Consider the following 22,125-nt stretch of genomic DNA (forward strand, 5'->3'; position numbering starts at 1 on the left):
ATATATGTGTATATATATGTATTTATGTATATATACTGTATATATATGTATATATATGTATATATATGTATTTATATGTATATATATGTATATATATATGTATATATATGTATATATGTATATGTATATATGTATATGTATATGTGTACTATATATGTGTATATATATGTGTGTATATATATGTGTATATATGTGTGTATATATATATATGTGTATATATATGTGTATATATATGTGTATATATATGTGTATATATATGTGTATATATATGTGTATATATATGTGTATAATATGTGTATATGTATATGTGTATATATATGTGTATGTATATGTGTATGTATATATATATGTTGTGTATATATATATATATGTGTATATATATATATGTGTATATATATGTGTATATGTATGTATATGTATATATATATGTATGTGTGTGTGTGTGTATATATACACCTTTCCCAATGTTTGAACACCTGTCCCAATGGGTTGATGCAATACTGAACCCATTTGTTGTATCTCTGATGAGCTATTTAAGAGATACAAAACATGTGATCAAACTTATGGAAAATGTATCTTGGGAAAGGGAGAAAAATGTGTGGGTAACAGTGGACGTTGTTGCTCTTTACTCCTCAATTCCCCATGAAGAGGGTTTGAAAGCTGTTGAATTCTTTCTTATTAGGTATTCGAATTACAGCAAGGAGTTTAGAGAATATGTACTGAGAGCAATGAGGTTTATGCTAACCCACAATTATTTTAAATTCGAGGGGCAGTTCTATCTTCAGAGATGTGGGACAGCAATGGGGGCAAAATTTGCCCCCTCCTATGCCAACCTCTTTATGGGTTGGTGGGAGCTGTCCCACATCTATGGAGATGAGAACCCCTTCAGAGACAGTATACTCCTCTACAAGAGGTTTGACGACCTGATCATCATATGGCAAGGCACTGATCAGGACCTTCAAAAATTCCTTCATAATTTGAACAACTTCTTTGTGGGATTGAGATTCACATGAGAAATTAATTCAGAACATATTAATTTCCTGGATCTCACTCTTGGTGTTGGATAATTAGGTAATATTGTCTGTGACATCTACCGAAAACCCATCACTAAAAACTCACTTCTGCATGCCACAAGCTGCCACCCCAAACATGTTCCCTTCGCAGTAGCGAAGGGACAAATGATAAGGGTAAAAAGAAACTGTACATTAGATACAGCTTGTGAAGTACAGAGTAAGGCATTAAGTATACGCTTAAAACAGAGAGGATACCCCACACATACTATAAAAAGAGCACAGAAAGAAGTAGCACTGATTCCTAGAAATACACTTCTTACAGACAATATAAAAAACAGTGAAATAGAAGGGAAGTCCCCTAAAGTCACTTTTGTGACAGATTACAGCACGGACTATACAGCCATTTGTAATATTGTCAAAAAACATTTTAGATTACTGGCAGCAGATCCAAAACTAGATCAATGTGTCGAAAAGGGGTTACGTTGCTCCTACAGGAGATGCAAAACCTTGGGGAACGAACTATCACCATCTGAGCTCCCCAAAGACACTCAATCAAGTACTTGTTCTTGGTTAGAACACAAAGGAATGTACAGATGTGGGAAAACAAAATGTAGACCTTGTGAATATGGAATTTTTTCAGACACTTTCATTTCAGCTGTTACAGGTGATACCTTTAAAATTGACAAATGTGTCAATTGTACTTCTTCATATATTATATATGTAATCACTTGTATCCAATGTAACCTACAATATGTAGGGTTAACTACAAATGACGCCAACACAAGGATGAGGAATCACTTATCCACTATCACTAAAGGGGAAGCAAGCACACCCTTAGTAAGACATTTTCAAAAAATACATCAGAAAAGGTTACATACCTTTTTAGATGACAGATCATTGAACAAATCACCACGCCACCTAGAGGAGGAGACAAAGACAAAATTTTGAACAAAAGAGAAATGTTCTGGATCTTCAAACTCAAAACCAGAGTTCAAACTGGTTTAAATTCAGAATACGATCTCATTAATCATTGGAAATAGTAGATTCAGAACACATTCTCTATAACTACATTTTACGATCCAGACTGAGGTAGTATCTAACTTACAGTTCAGCATAACAACTTTCTAAGATGGAGAGGCAAAATAGTAACATCAGCTGTATGTGTATATATATATATATATATATATATATATATATATATATATATATATATATGATACATATATGCATGTATATACATACATGCATATGAACAACAGGGTAAATCTACAGCTAGATAAATACATTTGCTATAGAATAATTCATTCCCATATATATATATGAGTCTCTATTATCTTTAGACCATTAATAGTGTAGATAGATCACATCTTCATCCATCCTTTATCAATATGCAGGTTTAAACTTTACCTTCTTCACTCTAACATTTAATGTTTAACATTTGTTTAATTTATATGATGTACCTTTGCATTATGATATAGACTATTCCTTTTGCCTCAAATAGAAGTCTAACTAAACATACTTTTGAAGGTCAATTTAACAACTTGTACTTTCACATCGTAGTTATAACTACCTAGAGACACTTTACGTTCATCATGATTGTACACCTTTATACAATACCAGTGACATGTTTTTTTCCCAAATAAATAGATACTTTACTTCTAATCTTAAAGGTGGTGTGAGGCCAAGGATCCTCACAGAAAATTAACTACTAATAATTAAAGTTTAGATAATCATTCCTTGAAAGATATCGAACATAAAATTGTGCATTGCATGTCATTATATATATATAATGTTGTATAATATAGGTTTAAAACATCCTCAGTTTTAGGCATAAGTTGAATTAACATTAGATATATTCTAATTAGAAAAGTTTAGTAATACACCCACTTAGGGTGTCTAACGGGTTAAAAGCTTGATTAAGCTATACTAATACACACCTTTGCTAATAGCTAAGAGATTGGTCCATTTGTGTCCAATAATAAGTGAGCACTGCTCTTAAATTATTTCACAGCAGGAGCATTGATCAGCTACGATTACGGCCCCTTGGCCGAAACATGTCAGCATTCAATGCTCACTGCTGAGTGTGTTTTTACCCCAACTACTGTAGACCCTCCTGGTCTTTTTTACCTTTACTATTGGAACAAATAAAGATATTGTTTTTATTCTATCAGCTAGCGAGAACGCTTCGTTTTTTGGTTTTCCTATATATATATATGTGTATGTATATATGTATGTATATATGTATGTATATATGTATATATTATCAGGTATTTGTAGAGCACCAACAGATTCTGCAGCGCTGATATAGATATATATATATATGTATATTTGTGTGTGTGTATATGTGTATGTGTATGTATATATATATGTGTATGTATATATATATATATATATATATATATATATATATATATATATATATATATATGTGTGTGTGCATGTAAGTCCGTCCGTCCGTCCGTCCGTCCGTGTATGTATATGTGTGTGTGTGTATATGTATATATGTATGTATATATATATATATATATATATATATATATATATATATATATATGTATGTATATATATATATGTATATATATGTATGTGTGTATATATATATATATATATATATATATACATACATGCACATACATGCCCACTTTTTGCCACATTGTTAGACACCGATAGTGTGTTTCAAAGAGCAGGTTACATAGTAACTATTTGTCTCAAGACGCTCTATTTACTTTAATTGCCGGGAATCTCATATTCACTTCTTGGACGGCACTGCAGTTTGACTTAGACTGCTTTTTTTCCTGAAGTTTGCAGTACGGACTTGAGGGTTCTTAACAGCTGATGTGCTTTCTCCTTTGGGACTCGATACCTTTACCTTACCTCATATCGATTGAGGTTTTCAATTGTGAGTACCCACCCTGAAGGGGGACTGTTTTGTTTGTACTTTTAAATTGTATTAAACATATTACGCTATGAGGAGTCTCTTTGTGCGCTTATTCCTTTAGATCACCACCTCATATATATATATATATATATATATATATATATATATATATATATATATATATATATATATGTATATATGTGTGTGTGTGTAAGTCTGTCCGTCCGTCAGTCCGTCCGTGGCAAAACACTATTTTCTTTCATGTAATTAACAAGAGTCCATGAGCTAGTGACGTATGGGATATACATTCCTACCAGGAGGGGCAAAGTTTCCCAAACCTTAAAATGCCTATAAATACACCCCTCACCACACCCACAAATCAGTTTTACAAACTTTGCCTCCGATGGAGGTGGTGAAGTAAGTTTGTGCTAGATTCTACGTTGATATGCGCTCCGCAGCAAGTTGGAGCCCGGTTTTCCTCTCAGCGTGCAGTGAATGTCAGAGGGATGTGAGGAGAGTATTGCCTATTGAATGCAGTGATCTCCTTCTACGGGGTCTATTTCATAAGGTTCTCTGTTATCGGTCGTAGAGATTCATCTCTTACCTCCCTTTTCAGATCGACGATATACTCTTATATTTACCATTTCCTCTACTGATTCTCGTTTCAGTACTGGTTTGGCTTTCTACAAACATGTAGATGAGTGTCCTGGGGTAAGTAAGTCTTATTTTCTGTGACACTCTAAGCTATGGTTGGGCACTTTATTTATAAAGTTCTAAATATATGTATTCAAACATTTATTTGCCTTGACTCAGAATGTTCAACTTTCCTTATTTCCAGACAGTCAGTTCCATATTTGGGATTATGCTTTATTTATCATATTTTTTCTTACCTCAAAAATTTGACTTTTTTCCCTGTGGGCTGTTAGGCTCGCGGGGGCTGAAAATGCTTCATTTTATTGCGTCATTCTTGGCGCGGACTTTTTTGGCGCAAAAATTCATTTCCGTTTCCGGCGTCATACGTGTCGCCGGAAGTTGCGTCATTTTTGACGTTATTTTGCGCCAAAAATGTCGGCGTTCCGGATGTGGCGTCATTTTTGGCGCCAAAAGCATTTAGGCGCCAAATAATGTGGGCGTCTTATTTGGCGCCAAAAAATATGGGCGTCGCTTTTGTCTCCACATTATTTCAGTCTCATTTTTCATTTGCTTCTGGTTGCTAGAAGCTTGATGTTTGGCATTTTTTTCCCATTCCTGAAACTGTCTTATAAGGAATTTGATCTATTTTGCTTTATATGTTGTTTTTTCTCTTACATATTGCAAGATGTCTCACGTTGCATCTGAGCCAGAAGATACTACAGGAAAACCTCTGCCTGCTGGATCTACCAAAGCTAAGTGTATCTGCTGTAAACTTTTGGTAGCTATTCCTCCAGCTGTTGTTTGTATTAAATGTCATGACAAACTTGTTAATGCAGATAATATTTCCTTTAGTGATGTACCATTGCCTGTTGCAGTTCCCTCAACATCTAAGGTGCAGAATGTTCCTGATAACATAAGAGATTTTGTTTCTGAATCCATAAAGAAGGCTTTGTCTGTTATTTCTCCTTCTAGTAAACGTAAAAAGTCTTTTAAATCTTCTCTCTCTACAGATGAATTTTTAAATGAACACCATCATTCTGATTCTTTGGACTCTTCTGGTTCAGAGGATTCTGTCTCAGAGATTGATGCTGATAAATCTTCATATTTATTTAAGATGGAATTTATTCGCTCTTTACTTAAAGAAGTACTAATTGCTTTACAAATAGAGGATTCTAGTCCTCTTGATACTAATTCTATACGTTTGGATAAGGTTTTTAAAGCTCCTGCGGTTATTCCAGAAGTCTTTCCTGTTCCTAATGCTATTTCTGCAGTAATTGCTAAGGAATGGGATAGATTGGGTAATTCATTTACTCCTTCTAAACGTTTTAAGCAATTATATCCTGTTCCGCCTGACAGGTTAGAATTTTGGGACAAAATCCCTAAAGTTGATGGGGCTATTTCTACCCTTGCTAAACGTACTACCATTCCTACATCAGATGGTACCTCGTTTAAGGATCCTTTAGATAGAAAAATTGAATCTTTTCTAAGAAAAGCTTATCTATGTTCAGGTAATCTTCTTAGACCTGCTATATCATTGGCTGATGTTGCTGCAGCTTCAACTTTTTGGTTGGAAACTCTAGCGCAACAAGTAACAAATCGTGATTCTCATGATATTATTATTCTTCTCCAGCATGCTAATAATTTCATCTGTGATGCCATTTTTGATATTATTAGAGTTGATGTTAGATTTATGTCTCTGGCTATCTTAGCCAGAAGAGCTTTATGGCTTAAGACTTGGAATGCTGATATGGCTTCTAAATCAACTCTACTTTCCATTTCTTTCCAGGGAAACAAATTATTTGGTTCTCAGTTGGATTCTATTATTTCAACTGTTACTGGTGGGAAAGGAACTTTTTTACCACAGGATAAAAAGTCTAAAGGTAAAAACAGGGCTAACAATCGTTTTCGTTCCTTTCGTTTCAACAAAGAACAAAAGCCTGATCCTTCGTCCTCAGGAGCAGTTTCAGTTTGGAAACCATCTCCAGTCTGGAATAAATCCAAGCCTGCTAGAAAGGCAAAGCCTGCTTCTAAGTTCACATGAAGGTACGGCCCTCATTCCAGTTCAGCTGGTAGGGGGCAGGTTACGTTTTTTCAAAGAAATTTGGATCAATTCTGTTCACAATCTTTGGATTCAGAACATTGTTTCAGAAGGGTACAGAATTGGTTTCAAGATGAGACCTCCTGCAAAGAGATTTTTTCTTTCCCATGTCCCAGTAAATCCAGTGAAAGCTCAAGCATTTCTGAATTGTGTTTCAGATCTAGAGTTGGCTGGAGTAATTATGCCAGTTCCAGTTCCGGAACAGGGGATGGGGTTTTATTCAAATCTCTTCATTGTACCAAAGAAGGAGAATTCCTTCAGACCAGTTCTGGATCTAAAATTATTGAATCGTTATGTAAGGATACCAACGTTCAAGATGGTAACTGTAAGGACTATATTGCCTTTTGTTCAGCAAGGGAATTATATGTCCACAATAGATTTACAGGATGCATATCTGCATATTCCGATTCATCCAGATCATTATCAGTTCCTGAGATTCTCTTTTCTAGACAAGCATTACCAATTTGTGGCTCTACCGTTTGGCCTTGCTACAGCTCCAAGAATTTTCACAAAGATTCTCGGTGCCCTTCTGTCTGTAATCAGAGAACAGGGTATTGTGGTATTTCCTTATTTGGACGATATCTTGGTACTTGCTCCGTCTTTACATTTAGCAGAGTCTCATACGAATCGACTTGTGTTGTTTCTTCAAGATCATGGTTGGAGGATCAATTTACCAAAAAGTTCTTTGATTCCTCAAACAAGGGTAACCTTTCTGGGTTTCCAGATAGATTCAGTGTCCATGACTTTGTCTTTAACAGACAAGAGACGTCTAAAATTGATTACAGCCTGTCGAAACCTTCAGTCTCAATCATTCCCTTCGGTAGCCTTATGCATGGAAATTCTAGGTCTTATGACTGCTGCATCGGACGCGATCCCCTTTGCTCGTTTTCACATGCGACCTCTTCAGCTCTGTATGCTGAACCAATGGTGCAGGGATTACACGAAGATATATCAATTAATATCTTTAAAACCGATTGTTCGGCACTCTCTAACGTGGTGGACAGATCACCATCGTTTAATTCAGGGGGCTTCTTTTGTTCTTCCGACCTGGACTGTAATTTCAACAGATGCAAGTCTCACAGGTTGGGGAGCTGTGTGGGGATCTCTGACGGCACAAGGAGTTTGGGAATCTCAGGAGGTGAGATTACCGATCAATATCTTGGAACTCCGTGCAGTTTTCAGAGCTCTTCAGTTTTGGCCTCTTCTGAAGAGAGAATCGTTCATTTGTTTTCAGACAGACAATGTCACAACTGTGGCATACATCAATCATCAAGGAGGGACTCACAGTCCTCTGGCTATGAAAGAAGTATCTCGAGTTTTGGTTTGGGCGGAATCCAGCTCCTGTCTAATCTCTGCGGTTCATATCCCAGGTGTAGACAATTGGGAAGCGGATTATCTCAGTCGCCAAACGTTGCATCCGGGCGAATGGTCTCTTCACCCAGAGGTATTTCTTCAGATTGTTCAAATGTGGGGGGCTCCCAGAGATAGATCTGATGGCCTCTCATCTAAACAAGAAACTTCCCAGGTATCTGTCCAGATCCCGGGATCCTCAGGCGGAGGCAGTGGATGCATTATCACTTCCTTGGAAGTATCATCCTGCCTATATCTTTCCGCCTCTAGTTCTTCTTCCAAGAGTAATCTCCAAGATTCTGAGGGAATGCTCGTTTGTTCTGCTAATAGCTCCGGCATGGCCTCACAGGTTTTGGTATGCGGATCTTGTCCGGATGGCATCTTGCCAACCATGGACTCTTCCGTTAAGACCAGACCTTCTGTCTCAAGGTCCTTTTTTCCATCCGGATCTGAAATCCTTAAATTTAAAGGTATGGAGATTGAACGCTTGATTCTTGGTCATAGAGGTTTCTCTGACTCCGTGATTAATACTATGTTACAGGCTCGTAAATCTGTATCTCGAGAGATATATTATAGAGTCTGGAAGACTTATATTTCTTGGTGTCTTTCTCATCATTTTTCTTGGCATTCTTTTAGAATACCGAGAATTTTACAGTTTCTTCAGGATGGTTTAGATAAGGGTTTGTCCGCGAGTTCTTTGAAAGGACAAATCTCCGCTCTTTCTGTTCTTTTTCACAGAAAGATTGCTATTCTTCCTGATATTCATTGTTTTGTACAAGCTTTGGTTCGTATAAAACCTGTCATTAAGTCAATTTCTCCTCCATGGAGTTTGAATTTGGTTTTGGGAGCTCTTCAAGCTCCTCCGTTTGAACCTATGCATTCATTGGACATTAAATTACTTTCTTGGAAAGTTTTGTTCCTTTTGGCCATCTCTTCTGCTAGAAGAGTTTCTGAATTATCTGCTCTTTCGTGTGAGTCTCCTTTTCTGATTTTTCATCAGGATAAGGCGGTGTTGCGAACTTCTTTTGAATTTTTACCTAAAGTTGTGAATTCCAACAACATTAGTAGAGAAATTGTGGTTCCTTCATTATGTCCTAATCCTAAGAATTCTAAGGAGAAATCATTGCATTCTTTGGATGTTGTTAGAGCTTTGAAATATTATGTTGAAGCTACGAAATCTTTCCGTAAGACTTCTAGTCTATTTGTTATCTTTTCCGGTTCTAGGAAAGGCCAGAAAGCTTCTGCCATTTCTTTGGCATCTTGGTTGAAATCTTTAATTCATCTTGCCTATGTTGAGTCGGGTAAAATTCCGCCTCAAAGAATTACAGCTCATTCTACTAGGTCAGTTTCTACTTCCTGGGCGTTTAGGAATGAAGCTTCGGTTGACCAGATCTGCAAAGCAGCAACTTGGTCCTCTTTGCATACTTTTACTAAATTCTACCATTTTGATGTATTTTCTTCTTCTGAAGCAGTTTTTGGTAGAAAAGTTCTTCAGGCAGCGGTTTCAGTTTGAATCTTCTGCTTATGTTTTTTATTAAACTTTATTTTGGGTGTGGATTATTTTCAGCAGGAATTGGCTGTCTTTATTTTATCCCTCCCTCTCTAGTGACTCTTGTGTGGAAAGATCCACATCTTGGGTAGTCATTATCCCATACGTCACTAGCTCATGGACTCTTGTTAATTACATGAAAGAAAACATAATTTATGTAAGAACTTACCTGATAAATTCATTTCTTTCATATTAACAAGAGTCCATGAGGCCCACCCTTTTTTGTGGTGGTTATGATTTTTTTGTATAAAGCACAATTATTCCAATTCCTTATTTTTTATGCTTCGCACTTTTTTTCTTATCACCCCACTTCTTGGCTATTCGTTAAACTGATTTGTGGGTGTGGTGAGGGGTGTATTTATAGGCATTTTAAGGTTTGGGAAACTTTGCCCCTCCTGGTAGGAATGTATATCCCATACGTCACTAGCTCATGGACTCTTGTTAATATGAAAGAAATGAATTTATCAGGTAAGTTCTTACATAAATTATGTTTTTTCAATGAGGTGATGATTCCATCTTTTAGCCAATAGCTGTGGTAGCCTATCTGCATTATGCCGTATCGCTAGCATGCTATTGGCTTAGAAGTGAAATAATCACCTAATTGGAAGAATAGCATTTTGCTTTGGGTGGCCGGAGATTCTATGCTCCACATAAAATTGCGGGCAGGTACTTTCAGCATGATGTTTTTTTATAGTTAATGACTGAAAGTCCCCGTTATTTATAGCTTTGGTAAATCCTAGTGTTTTAAAAACACTAGAAGTTACCATGACTTGAAATTTTATCACAGAAAGCAGATTAAAAGAAAAATGCTTGTAATGCATTCACGTTTCGCTATATATGAAACTATAGTCTGGGTTTGCCATGTCCTTTGTTCAGGGTATAATTGCCTGGTTTTTCGTAGTTGGACTGACCTTGATAGGCGGCATCAGACTGATATACTTCAGGAAAGTTTTTTTTTTTCTTTTGTTAAAAGCACATTTGGGCTAAAAGATGCTGCTTCCATGTGGTGACCAGGCCATAGAACAAGCACCTGCGCTGTTTGTTCCTAGCAGGTTGCTTCTCTTTCTGTTTCTATTTGTATCCTTTAATAAAATGTTTGCTTAGCCCATTACAACACTTAATTTACAAACACATGTACATACCCAAAAAGAAGCACAGGGATATTCTTGGATTAGGGCAAAGCTTCTAGTTTACACTAAAATCCCTAGTATTTAGCAAAATAATCTACTTATACAGTCTTCCCACAGTTAGGCAGGCGCACTAAATGACCTTTGTGCATGTTTGTTTGGGTACTTTGTCAGACATGCATATACATTTTTGACATACATTTTCCTAAGTTATATTTTGATGACCTCCAAGTTACAGATCCATATTAGTAACTAATGCTCATGATGTCAATTTTTTTATTAGCATGTTTTTATGTTTGATAATTTAACATTGAACACTCCCCGCATACTTTTTGTCATTTGTGCCGCCATATTGAAATCTGTTCTGCACTACATTTGAGTGCTGACGTGTTTGCACATGTGCAGTAATTATCCTTCAGGCACCTACAGTGTAATCCAAGTTCCATAATGGAAGCACCCATGATTAGAGGGAGGCGTATGAAATGTGTTTAGGGTCCCTTTAATAACTAGTAGAGTACCATAGAGAAAGAGCTTGGCATCGCTTGTGTCTTCTGTTGTAATTGGTCATTCTGCTCTGAAGCAAATTTAATCTTGGGAGGGGTGTTCTGTCACATAGCAGAGTTAATATGTGCATATGATCAGTAAAATATTCTTTACAAACAAGCTTTTAATAAAGTAGTTCTGTGAATAAATTTGATTGTATGTTTATGTAATACTGAAACCTAACACCCCCTCCCCGTTGACATTGCCTTATCAACTCATGAACAACAATCTACCTCTTGCTCTCAATAACGAGCACTAAAGTTTGTTTGTTTTTCTCTCCATCACCCCCCCCCCCCCTTTTCAGGTACGCAAAAATTCACATACCAATTATTGCTTCTGTGTCTGAACATCAACCGACTACATGGGTTTCCTTCTTTTTCGATCTTCACATACTAGTTTGTACATTTCCGGCTGGTCTTTGGTTCTGCATTAAAAATATCAACGATGAGCGAGTTTTTGGTAAGAGCAAATTGGGTGTTTAATTTTATATGCCACTATGGTAAAAAGTATATTGAATCACAATTTTCAGTTCTTTAATTTTGTAACCAACATTTATTTCTAATGGTAGTTAGGGTGCACTAAATCCTTATTCTTACAAGTGATTTTTATTTAGATACTTCTATTTGGCTTCATTCTCTTGGTATCCTTTGTTGAAACAGCAGCTATTCGCTACTGGTAGCTACCTGATCACATTAGGTGAGCCAATAACTAGAGGCATATATGTGCAGTCACGAATCAGCAGCTAGCTCCCAGTAGAGCATAGCTGGTCCTGAGCCTACATAGGTATTCTTTTCCGCAAAGGATACCAAGGGAAGGAAGATAATGGATGTCAATTCGGAAATTGTTTAAAACTGTATGCTCTTGCTGAATCATGAAAGAACTGTATTCATGTTACTTTAAGACTCACTAGATGAGAAAACATAAATTATGCTTACCTGATAATTTTATTTCCAGTGTGGGGAGTAGAGTCCACTGCTTCATTCATTACTATTGGGAATTAAGAACCTGGCCACTAGGAGGAGGCAAAGACAACCCAGCCAAAGGCTTAAATACCTTCCCCAATCCCCTCATCCCCCAGTCATTCTGCCAAGGGATCAAGGAACAGTAGGAGAAATATCAGGGTATAAATGGTGCCAGAAGAAAACATTAAATTTAGGGCCGCCCACCGGAGATACGGGCAGAAGCCGTGGACTCTCCTCTCCATGATGGAAATAAAATTATCAGGTAAGAGTAATTTGTTTTCCATCTAAAAGGGAGTAGAGTCCACGGCTTCATTACTATTGGGAAACATATACCCAAGCTCCAGAGGACAAAAAAAATTTGTAAAACTTTTAAAGTATTCGAGGAGGAACAGGTAACCGCCTTTTTGAAGGTCTAAGAAGAAGCCACAGCTCTAGTGGACTGAGCCGTAATCCTCTGAGGGGGCTTGAATCCCGCCGTCTCATAGGCGAGGTGGATCAAGCTCCTCAGCCAAAAAGACAAAGAAGTAGCAGAGGCCTGCTGACCCCTGCGCTTCCCTGAATAGACTACAAAAAGAGTTAGATTGTCTGAAATCTTTAGTCGCTTGAAGATAGAACTTCAAGGCACGAACCACATCCATATTATAAAGTAGCCTCTCCTTAGAAGAAGAGGGGCTAGGGCACAAAGAAGGAACAACTATTTCCTGATTGATGTTACGGTCAGACACCCCCTTGGGAAGAAATCCCAAGCCTGTGCGAAGAACAGCCTTATCCATGTAAAACACCAGATAAGGGGGCTCATGATGCAAGGCCGCCAGATCGGAAACTCTGCGGGCCGATGCGATGGCTAACAGGAAAGACCCTTCTGAGACAGGATCCTTATGTCAAGAGAATGCATAGGCTCAAACGGAGCCCTCTTTAAAACCTTAAAGGGACACTGAACACAATTTCTTTCTTTTGTGATTCAGATAGAGCATGCAATTTTAAGCAAATTTCTAATTTACTCCTATTATCAATTTTTCTTCCTTCTCTTGCCATCTTTATTTGAAATAAGCCATCTAAGCTTTTTTGGGTTAAGAACTCTGGACAGCACTTTTTAATTGGTGGATGGATTTTTTCCACCAATCAGCAAGGACAACCCAGGTTGTTCACCAAAATGGGCTGGCATCTAAACTTAGATTGTTGCATTTCAAATAAAGATACCAAGAGAATAAGGAAAATTTGATAATAGGAGTAAATTAGAAAGTTGCTTAAAAAATCATGCTCTCTGAATCACAAAAACAGAATTTGTTTACCTGATAAATTACTTTCTCCAACGGTGTGTCCGGTCCACGGCGTCATCCTTACTTGTGGGATATTCTCTTCCCCAACAGGAAATGGCAAAGAGCCCAGCAAAGCTGGTCACATGATCCCTCCTAGGCTCCGCCTACCCCAGTCATTCGACCGACGTACAGGAGGAAATATGCATAGGAGAAACCATATGATACCGTGGTGACTGTAGTTAGAAAAAATAATTCAACAGACCTGATTAAAAAAGCCAGGGCGGGCCGTGGACCGGACACACCGTTGGAGAAAGTAATTTATCAGGTAAACATAAATTCTGTTTTCTCCAACATAGGTGTGTCCGGTCCACGGCGTCATCCTTACTTGTGGGAACCAATACCAAAGCTTTAGGACACGGATGAAGGGAGGGAGCAAATCAGGTCACGTAAATGGAAGGCACCACGGCTTGCAAAACCTTTCTCCCAAAAATAGCCTCCGAAGAAGCAAAAGTATCAAATTTGTAAAATTTGGCAAAAGTGTGCAGTGAAGACCAAGTCGCTGCCTTACATATCTGATCAACAGAAGCCTCGTTCTTGAAGGCCCATGTGGAAACCACAGCCCTAGTGGAATGAGCTGTGATTCTTTCAGGAGGCTGCCGTCCGGCAGTCTCATAAGCCAATCGGATAATGCTTTTAAGCCAAAAAGAAAGAGAGGTAGAAGTTGCTTTTTGACCTCTCCTTTTACCAGAATAAACAACAAACAAAGAAGATGTTTGTCTGAAATCTTTAGTGGCCTCTAAATAGAATTTTAGAGCACGGACTACGTCCAAATTGTGTAACAAACGTTCCTTCTTTGAAACTGGATTCGGACACGAAGGTACAACTATCTCCTGGTTAATATTTTTGTTGGAAACAACTTTCGGAAGAAAACCAGGCTTAGTACGCAAAACCACCTTATCTGCATGGAACACCAGATAGGGCGGAGAACACTGCAGAGCAGATAACTCTGAAACTCTTCTAGCAGAAGAAATTGCAACCAAAAACAAAACTTTCCAAGATAATAACTTAATATCTACGGAATGTAAGGGTTCAAACGGAACCCCTTGAAGAACTGAAAGAACTAGATTAAGACTCCAGGGAGGAGTCAAAGGTCTGTAAACAGGCTTGATTCTAACCAGAGCCTGAACAAACGCTTGAACGTCTGGCACAGCTGCCAGCCTTTTGTGAAGTAAAACAGATAACGCAGAGATCTGTCCCTTCAGAGAACTTGCAGATAATCCTTTCTCCAAACCTTCTTGTAGAAAGGATAGAATCTTAGGAATTTATCTTGTTCCATGGGAATCCTTTAGATTCACACCAACAGATATATTTTTTCCATATCTTATGGTAAATTTTTCTAGTTACAGGCTTTCTAGCCTGAATCAGAGTATCTATTACAGAATCTGAAAACCCACGCTTTGATAAAATCAAGCGTTCAATCTCCAAGCAGTCAGTTGGAGGGAAACCAGATTCGGATGTTCGAATGGACCTTGAACAAGAAGGTCCTGTCTCAAAGGTAGCTTCCATGGTGGAGCCGATGACATATTCACCAGGTCTGCATACCAAGTCCTGCGTGGCCACGCAGGAGCTATCAAGATCACCGAAGCCCTCTCCTGATTGATCCTGGCTACCAGCCTGGGAATGAGAGGAAACGGTGGGAATACATAAGCTAGGTTGAAGGTCCAAGGTGCTACTAGTGCATCTACTAGAGTCGCCTTGGGATCCCTGGATCCTGACCCGTAACAAGGAACCTTGAAGTTCTGACGAGAGGCCATCAGATCCATGTCTGGAATGCCCCATAATAGTTATTTGGGCAAAGATTTCCGGATGGAGTTCCCACTCCCCCGGATGGAATGTCTGACGACTCAGAAAATCCGCTTCCCAATTTTCCACTCCTGGGATGTGGATTGCAGACAAGTGGCAGGAGTGATCCTCCGCCCATTGAATTATCTTGGTCACTTCCTCCATCACCAGGGAACTCCTTGTTCCCCCCTGATGGTTGATATATGCAACTGTCGTCATGTTGTCTGATTGAAACCTTATGAATTTGGCCTTTGCTAGATGAGGCCAAGCTTTGAGAGCATTGAATATCGCTCTCAGTTCCAGAATGTTTATCGGGAGAAGAGATTCTTCCCGAGACCATAGACCCTGAGCTTTCAGGGGTTCCCAGACCGCGCCCCAGCCCACCAGACTGGCGTCGGTCGTGACAATGACCCACTCTGGTCTGCGGAAGCTCATTCCCTGTGACAGGTTGTCCAGGATCAGCCACCAACGGAGTGAATCTCTGGTCCTTTGATCTACTTGAATCGTCGGAGACAAGTCTGTATAATCCCCATTCCACTGTCTGAGCATGCACAGTTGTAATGGTCTTAAATGAATTCGTGCAAAAGGAACTATGTCCATTGCTGCAACCATCAATCCTATTACTTCCATGCACTGCGCTATGGAAGGACGAAGAACAGAATGAAGTACTTGACAAGAGCTTAGAAGTTTTGATTTTCTGACCTCTGTCAGAAAAATCCTCATTTCTAAGGAGTCTATTATTGTTCCCAAGAAGGGAACTCTTGTTGACGGGGAAAGAGAACTTTTTTCTATATTCACTTTCCATCCGTGAGATCTGAGAAAGGCTAGGACGATGTCCGTATGAGCCTTTGCTTTTGACAGAGACGACGCTTGAATCAGGATGTCGTCCAAGTACGGTACTACTGCAATGCCCCTTGGTCTTAGAACCGCTAGAAGGGACCCTAGTACCTTTGTGAAAATTCTCGGAGCAGTGGCTAATCCGAATGGAAGTGCCACAAACTGGTAATGCTTGTCCAGAAAAGCGAACCTTAGGAACTGATGATGTTCCTTGTGGATAGGAATATGTTGGTACGCATCCTTTAAATCCACCGTGGTCATAAATTGACCTTCCTGGATGGTAGGAAGGATCGTTCGAATGGTTTCCATTTTGAACGATGGAACCCTGAGAAATTTGTTTAGGATCTTGAGATCTAAAATTGGTCTGAATGTTCCCTCTTTTTTGGGAACTATGAACAGGTTGGAGTAAAACCCCATCCCTTGTTCTCCTATTGGAACTGGATGAATTACTCCCATCTTTAACAGGTCTTCTACGCAATGTAAGAATGCCTGTCTTTTTATTTGGTTTGAAGATAATTGAGACCTGTGGAACCTTCCCCTTGGGGGTAGTTCCTTGAATTCCAGGAGATAACCTTGAGAAACTATTTCCAGTGCCCAAGGATCCTGAACATCTCTTGCCCAGGCCTGAGCAAAGAGAGAAAGTCTGCCCCCCACCAGATCCGGTCCCGGATCGGGGGCCATCCCTTCATGCTGTTTTGGTAGCAGTGGCAGGCTTCTTGGCCTGCTTACCCTTGTTCCAGCCTTGCATCGGTCTCCAGGCTGGTTTGGGTTGAGAAGAATAACCCTCTTGCTTAGAGGATGTAGAAGTAGAGGCTGGTCCGTTTCTGCGAAAGGGACGAAAATTAGGCTTATTTTTAGCCTTAAAAGACCTATCCTGAGGAAGGGCGTGGCCCTTTCCCCCGGTGATGTCTGAAATAATCTCTTTCAAATCAGGACCAAACAGTGTTTTACCCTTGAAAGGGATGTTAAGCAATTTTGTCTTGGAAGACACATCCGCTGACCAAGACTTTAGCCAAAGCGCTCTGCGCGCCACGATAGCAAACCCTGAATTTTTCGCCGCTAATCTAGCTAATTGCAAAGCGGCATCTAGAATAAAAGAGTTAGCCAATTTAAGTGCTTGAACTCTGTCCATAACCTCCTCATACGAAGATTATTTATTGAGCGACTTTTCTAGTTCTTCGAACCAGAAACACGCTGCCGTAGTGACAGGAACAATGCATGAAATTGGTTGTAGAAGGTAACCTTGCTGAACAAACATCTTTTTAAGCAAACCCTCTAGTTTTTTATCCATAGGATCTTTGAAAGCACAACTATCTTCTATGGGAATAGTAGTGCGTTTGTTTAGAGTAGAGACCGCCCCCTCGACCTTAGGGACTGTCTGCCATAAGTCCTTTCTGGGGTCGACTATAGGAAATAATTTCTTAAATATAGGGGGAGGAACAAAAGGTATGCCGGGCCTTTCCCACTCCTTATTTACTATGTCCGCCACCCGCTTGGGTATAGGAAAAGCATCGGGGGGCACCGGAACCTCTAGGAACTTGTCCATCTTACATAATTTCTCTGGAATGACCAAATTGTCACAATCATCCAGAGTAGATAATACCTCCTTAAGCAGTGCGCGGAGATGTTCTAATTTAAATTTAAATGTTACAACATCAGGTTCAGCTTGTTGAGAAATTTTTCCTGAATCTGAAATTTCTCCCTCAGACAAAACCTCCCTCCTGGCCCCTTCAGATTGGTGTGAGGGTATGTCAGAAACGTTATCATCAGCGTCCTCTTGCTCTTCAGTGTTTAAAACAGAGCAATCGCGCTTTCTCTGATAAGTAGGCATTTTAGATAAAATATTAGCAATAGAATTATCCATAACAGCCGTTAATTGTTGCATGGTAATAAGTATTGGCGCACTAGATGTACTAGGGGCCTCTTGTGTGGGCAAAACTGGTGTAGACACAGAAGGGGATGATGCAGTACCATGCTTACTCCCCTCATTTGAAGAATCATCTTGGGCAATATTATTATCTGTGGCATCATTGTCCCTACTTTGTTTGTTTGGACACTGTCACAATTATCACATATATTTAAATGGGGAGACACATTGGCTTTCATACATATAGAACATCGCTTATCTGATGGTTCAGACATGTTAAACAGGCTTAAACTTGTCAACAAAGCACAAAAAAACGTTTTAAAATAAAACCGTTACTGCCACTTTAAATTTTAAACAGAACACACTTTATTACTGAATATGCGAAAAAGCATGAAGGAATTGTTCAAAATTTCACCACAGTGTCTTAAAGCCTTAAAAGTATTGCACACCAAATTTGAAAGCTTTAACCCTTAAAATAACGGAACCGGAGCCGTTTTTACATTTAACCCCTATACAGTCCCAGGTATCTGCTTTGCTGAGACCCAACCAAGCCCAGAGGGGAATACGATACCAAATGATGCCTTCTATAAGCTTTTTCAGTGGTTCTTAGCTCCTCACACATGCATCTGCATGCCTTGCTTTCCAAAAACAACTGCGCATTAGTGGCGCGAAAATGAGGCTCTGCCTATGACTAGAGAAGGCCCCCATCTGAAAAAGGTGTCCATACAGTGCCTGCCGTTTTTTAACAACAATCCCCAAGATTATAATAACTATAAAGAGTTATAATCTGCCAAATATGCTTAGCAAAGTAATCGTTTTAGCCCAGAAAAATGTCTACCAGTTTTTTAAGCCCTTATAAAGCCCTTTATTCTTTTACTTAATCTAAGAAAATGGCTTACCGGTCCCCATAGGGAAAATGACAGCCTTCCAGCATTACAAAGTCTTGTTAGAAATGTGGCCAGTCATACCTCAGGCAGAAAAGTCTGCCAACTGCTTCCCCCAACTGAAGTTACTTCATCTCAACAGTCCTGTGTGGAAACAGCAATCGATTTTAGTAACGTTTGCTAAAATCATCTTCCTCTTACAAACAGAAATCTTCATCTCTTTTCTGTTTCAGAGTAAATAGTACATACCAGCACTATTTTAAAATAACAAACACTTGATTGAAGAATAAAAACTACATTTAAACACCAAAAAACTCTTAACCATCTCCGTGGAGATGTTGCCGGTGCAACGGCAAAGAGAATGACTGGGGTAGGCGGAGCCTAGGAGGGATCATGTGACCAGCTTTGCTGGGCTCTTTGCCATTTCCTGTTGGGGAAGAGAATATCCCACAAGTAAGGATGACGCCGTGGACCGGACACACCTATGTTGGAGAAAGAACATTTTTGGGTTCAGTGTCCATTTAAGAACTAAATTCAAGCTCCATGGGGGAGCAGGCTGCCTAAATACAGGCCTGATTCTAGACAGGGCCTGAACAAAGGATTGAATGTCAGGAAGCTCAGCGAGGGTAACCTCCCCGGCGGAGAGGATGACATCCCCACCAGATCCGCAAGCCACGTCCTCCACGGCCACGAAGGAGCAATCAGAAAGGACAACGCTCTCTTCTGCTTTATGCGTGCCACTATACGAGGTAGAAGCGGTAACAGAGGAAAAATGTACACTAGACTATACTTCCAAGGTACCGCCAACACATCTATCAGCTCCGCTTTGGGGTCACTTGACCTCAGTCCGTATCGGGGAAGCTTGCAATTTAATCGGCACGCCATGAGATCAATCTCTGGTGTCCCCCATCTGAGACAAATCTCTGCAAACACTTTGGGGTGAAGAGACCATTCTCCCAGATTAACTGTTTGCCTGCTGAGAGAGTCCACTTCCTAGTTGTTCACTCCAGGAATGTGGATCACTGAGAGCGAACAGCCGTGGGCCTCCGCCCACTCCAAAATACGAGACACCTCCCTCATTGCTAGGGAGCTCCTCATACCCCCCTGGTGGTTGATGTATGCCACCGAGGTAATGTTGTCCGTCTGGAACCTGATAAAGTTGCATTCCCCCAGACCGGGCCATGCCTTCAGAGTATTGTTGATCGCTCGAAGTTCCAGGATATTTATCGGAAAAAGAGACTCCAGTCGAGACCATTTTCCCTGTGCCATCCTGGCACCCCAAACAGCTCCCCATCCCGTCAGACTCGTGTCCGTGGTCACAATTTCTCAGGACGGTCTCAAGAAGGATGTACCCATGGACAACTGGACCGGACAGATCCACCAAGAGAGGGATGTCAGAATTCTGCGCATCCATGGATATCAGCTGTGACAGATCGGATTGATCGTCGTTCCACTGTCTTAACATGCACAGTTGAAGAGGGCTGAGATGAAATCTTGCAAATGGAATGATGTCTATACTGGAGACCATGAGCCCAATCACCTCCATACACTGAGGGACTCCTTGAGGACTGAAGGGCAAGACAGGCGGACGCAATCTTCCTGCGTTGCTGATCTGTGAGGAATATCTTCATGGACACAGTCTAGTTTCGTGCCCAGAAACTCCACCCTGGTGCTGGGAACCAGGGAGCTCTTTCCGGACTTGATCTTTCAACCGTGAGATTGAAGTAACAGAAGCAGAGCCCTTGAGTTGACCTCTGCCAGATGAAAGAACGGCGCCTGAACCAGAATGTCGTCCAGTTAGGGCGCCACCGCAATACCCCTGGATCTGGCCACTGCAAGCAGGGCCACCAGAACCTTCGTGAAGACTTTCTCTCGGGGCCGTTGCCAGACCAAAGGAAAAGGCCACAAATTGAAAATGTTAGTCCAGAAACGCAAATCTGAGAAACTTGAAGTGGTCCCTGTGAATTGGAACATGTAGGTAGGCATCCTTCAAGTCTATTGTGGTCATGAACTGCCCATCTTGAACTAAAGGCAAAATGGACATGATCGTTTCCATTTTGAACGATGGAACGGACAGGAACTTGTTTAAACACTTTAAATCAAGAATCGGGCGGAACATGCTCTCCTTCTTTGGAACCACAAATAGATTTGAATAGTACCCTAGCCACCTTTCTGCAAAGGGTACTGGTACGATAACGCCTAGAGATGAGAACCCTCACACTCTAGAAAGGCCTCTTTCTTTTCCAGCCTTGAAGACGGGTTTTAAACAAGGAATCTGCCCCTTGGCGGAAGGGACCTGAACCCTATCCTGTAACCCTGGGAGACAACCTCCAGAACCCAAGGGTCCTGAACATCCTGCAACCAGGCGTTGGAGAAGAGACGATCTTCCCCCTACCCGGTCCGTAGACCTGTCAGGGGCTGCCCCTTCATGACTATTTTGTTTTGGCGGCTTCTTGTCTTGCTTAGACTTGTTCCAAGCCTGAGCAGGCTTCCAGGCTTTCTTAGGTTGGTCCGCCTTTGCGGCGGGCTGCTGGTGTTGTGCCTTGTCCATGGGAAAGGGACGAAAATTAGAACTCTTAGGCTTAGCCTTCTTATCCTGGGCAGGAAGGCACCCTCCCATAACCGTGGATATAATAGAGTCCAGGCCTAGACCGAACAAAATCTTACCTTGAAAAGGCAGGGACAGTAACCTCAGCTTAGAAGTCATGCCCGCCAACCAAGATTTTAGCCACAGCGCACTGCGTACTAAAACGGAAAAACCTGACACCTTAGCGTTCAGACGAATAATCTGCATATTGGTGTCGCAAATAAAAGAATTGGCAACCTTCAGCACGTTAAAGGGACCGTATACACTCATTTTCATATAACTGCATGTAATAGACACTACTATAAAGAATAAGATGCACAGATACTGATATAAAAATCCATTATAAAACTGTTTAAAAACTTAGAAGCTCTCAGTTTAGCTCTGTTGAAAAGGTAGCTGGAAAGCCCACTGCAAGTGGGAAATAAGACGCTGCCCCCTCCCCCTTCTTTTGCATATGAAAAGACCCTTTACACAAACAGGAGCAAGCTGGAGTAGGTAGCTGACTGTATTCTCATAAAACTTTGGGGCTTGGTTAGGAGTCTGAAAATCAGAGCAATGTTATTTAAAAATAAGCAAAACTATACATTTAAAAAAAACTTTACAGGCTATATAAATAGATCTACAAAACATTTATGCAAAGAAAGAAATGTGTATAATGTCCCTTTTAATCCTTTCCTGAACTTCTTTAAAAGAGGG

General features: G+C 40.1%; 1 protein-coding gene across 1 annotated transcript in view; it reads left to right on the top strand.

The window, feature by feature from the left end:
- STT3B (STT3 oligosaccharyltransferase complex catalytic subunit B) overlaps positions 1–22,125 on the top strand; it is a 499,883-nt gene that overhangs the window by 344,499 nt on the left and 133,259 nt on the right. The window contains exon 4 of the mRNA XM_053715745.1: positions 11,496–11,650. Within this exon, the coding sequence (XP_053571720.1) occupies positions 11,496–11,650 (155 nt within the window). The remainder of the gene's footprint in view (positions 1–11,495; positions 11,651–22,125) is intronic.

Source organism: Bombina bombina, chromosome 5, assembly GCF_027579735.1.
Source record: "Bombina bombina isolate aBomBom1 chromosome 5, aBomBom1.pri, whole genome shotgun sequence".
NCBI lineage: Eukaryota > Metazoa > Chordata > Amphibia > Anura > Bombinatoridae > Bombina > Bombina bombina.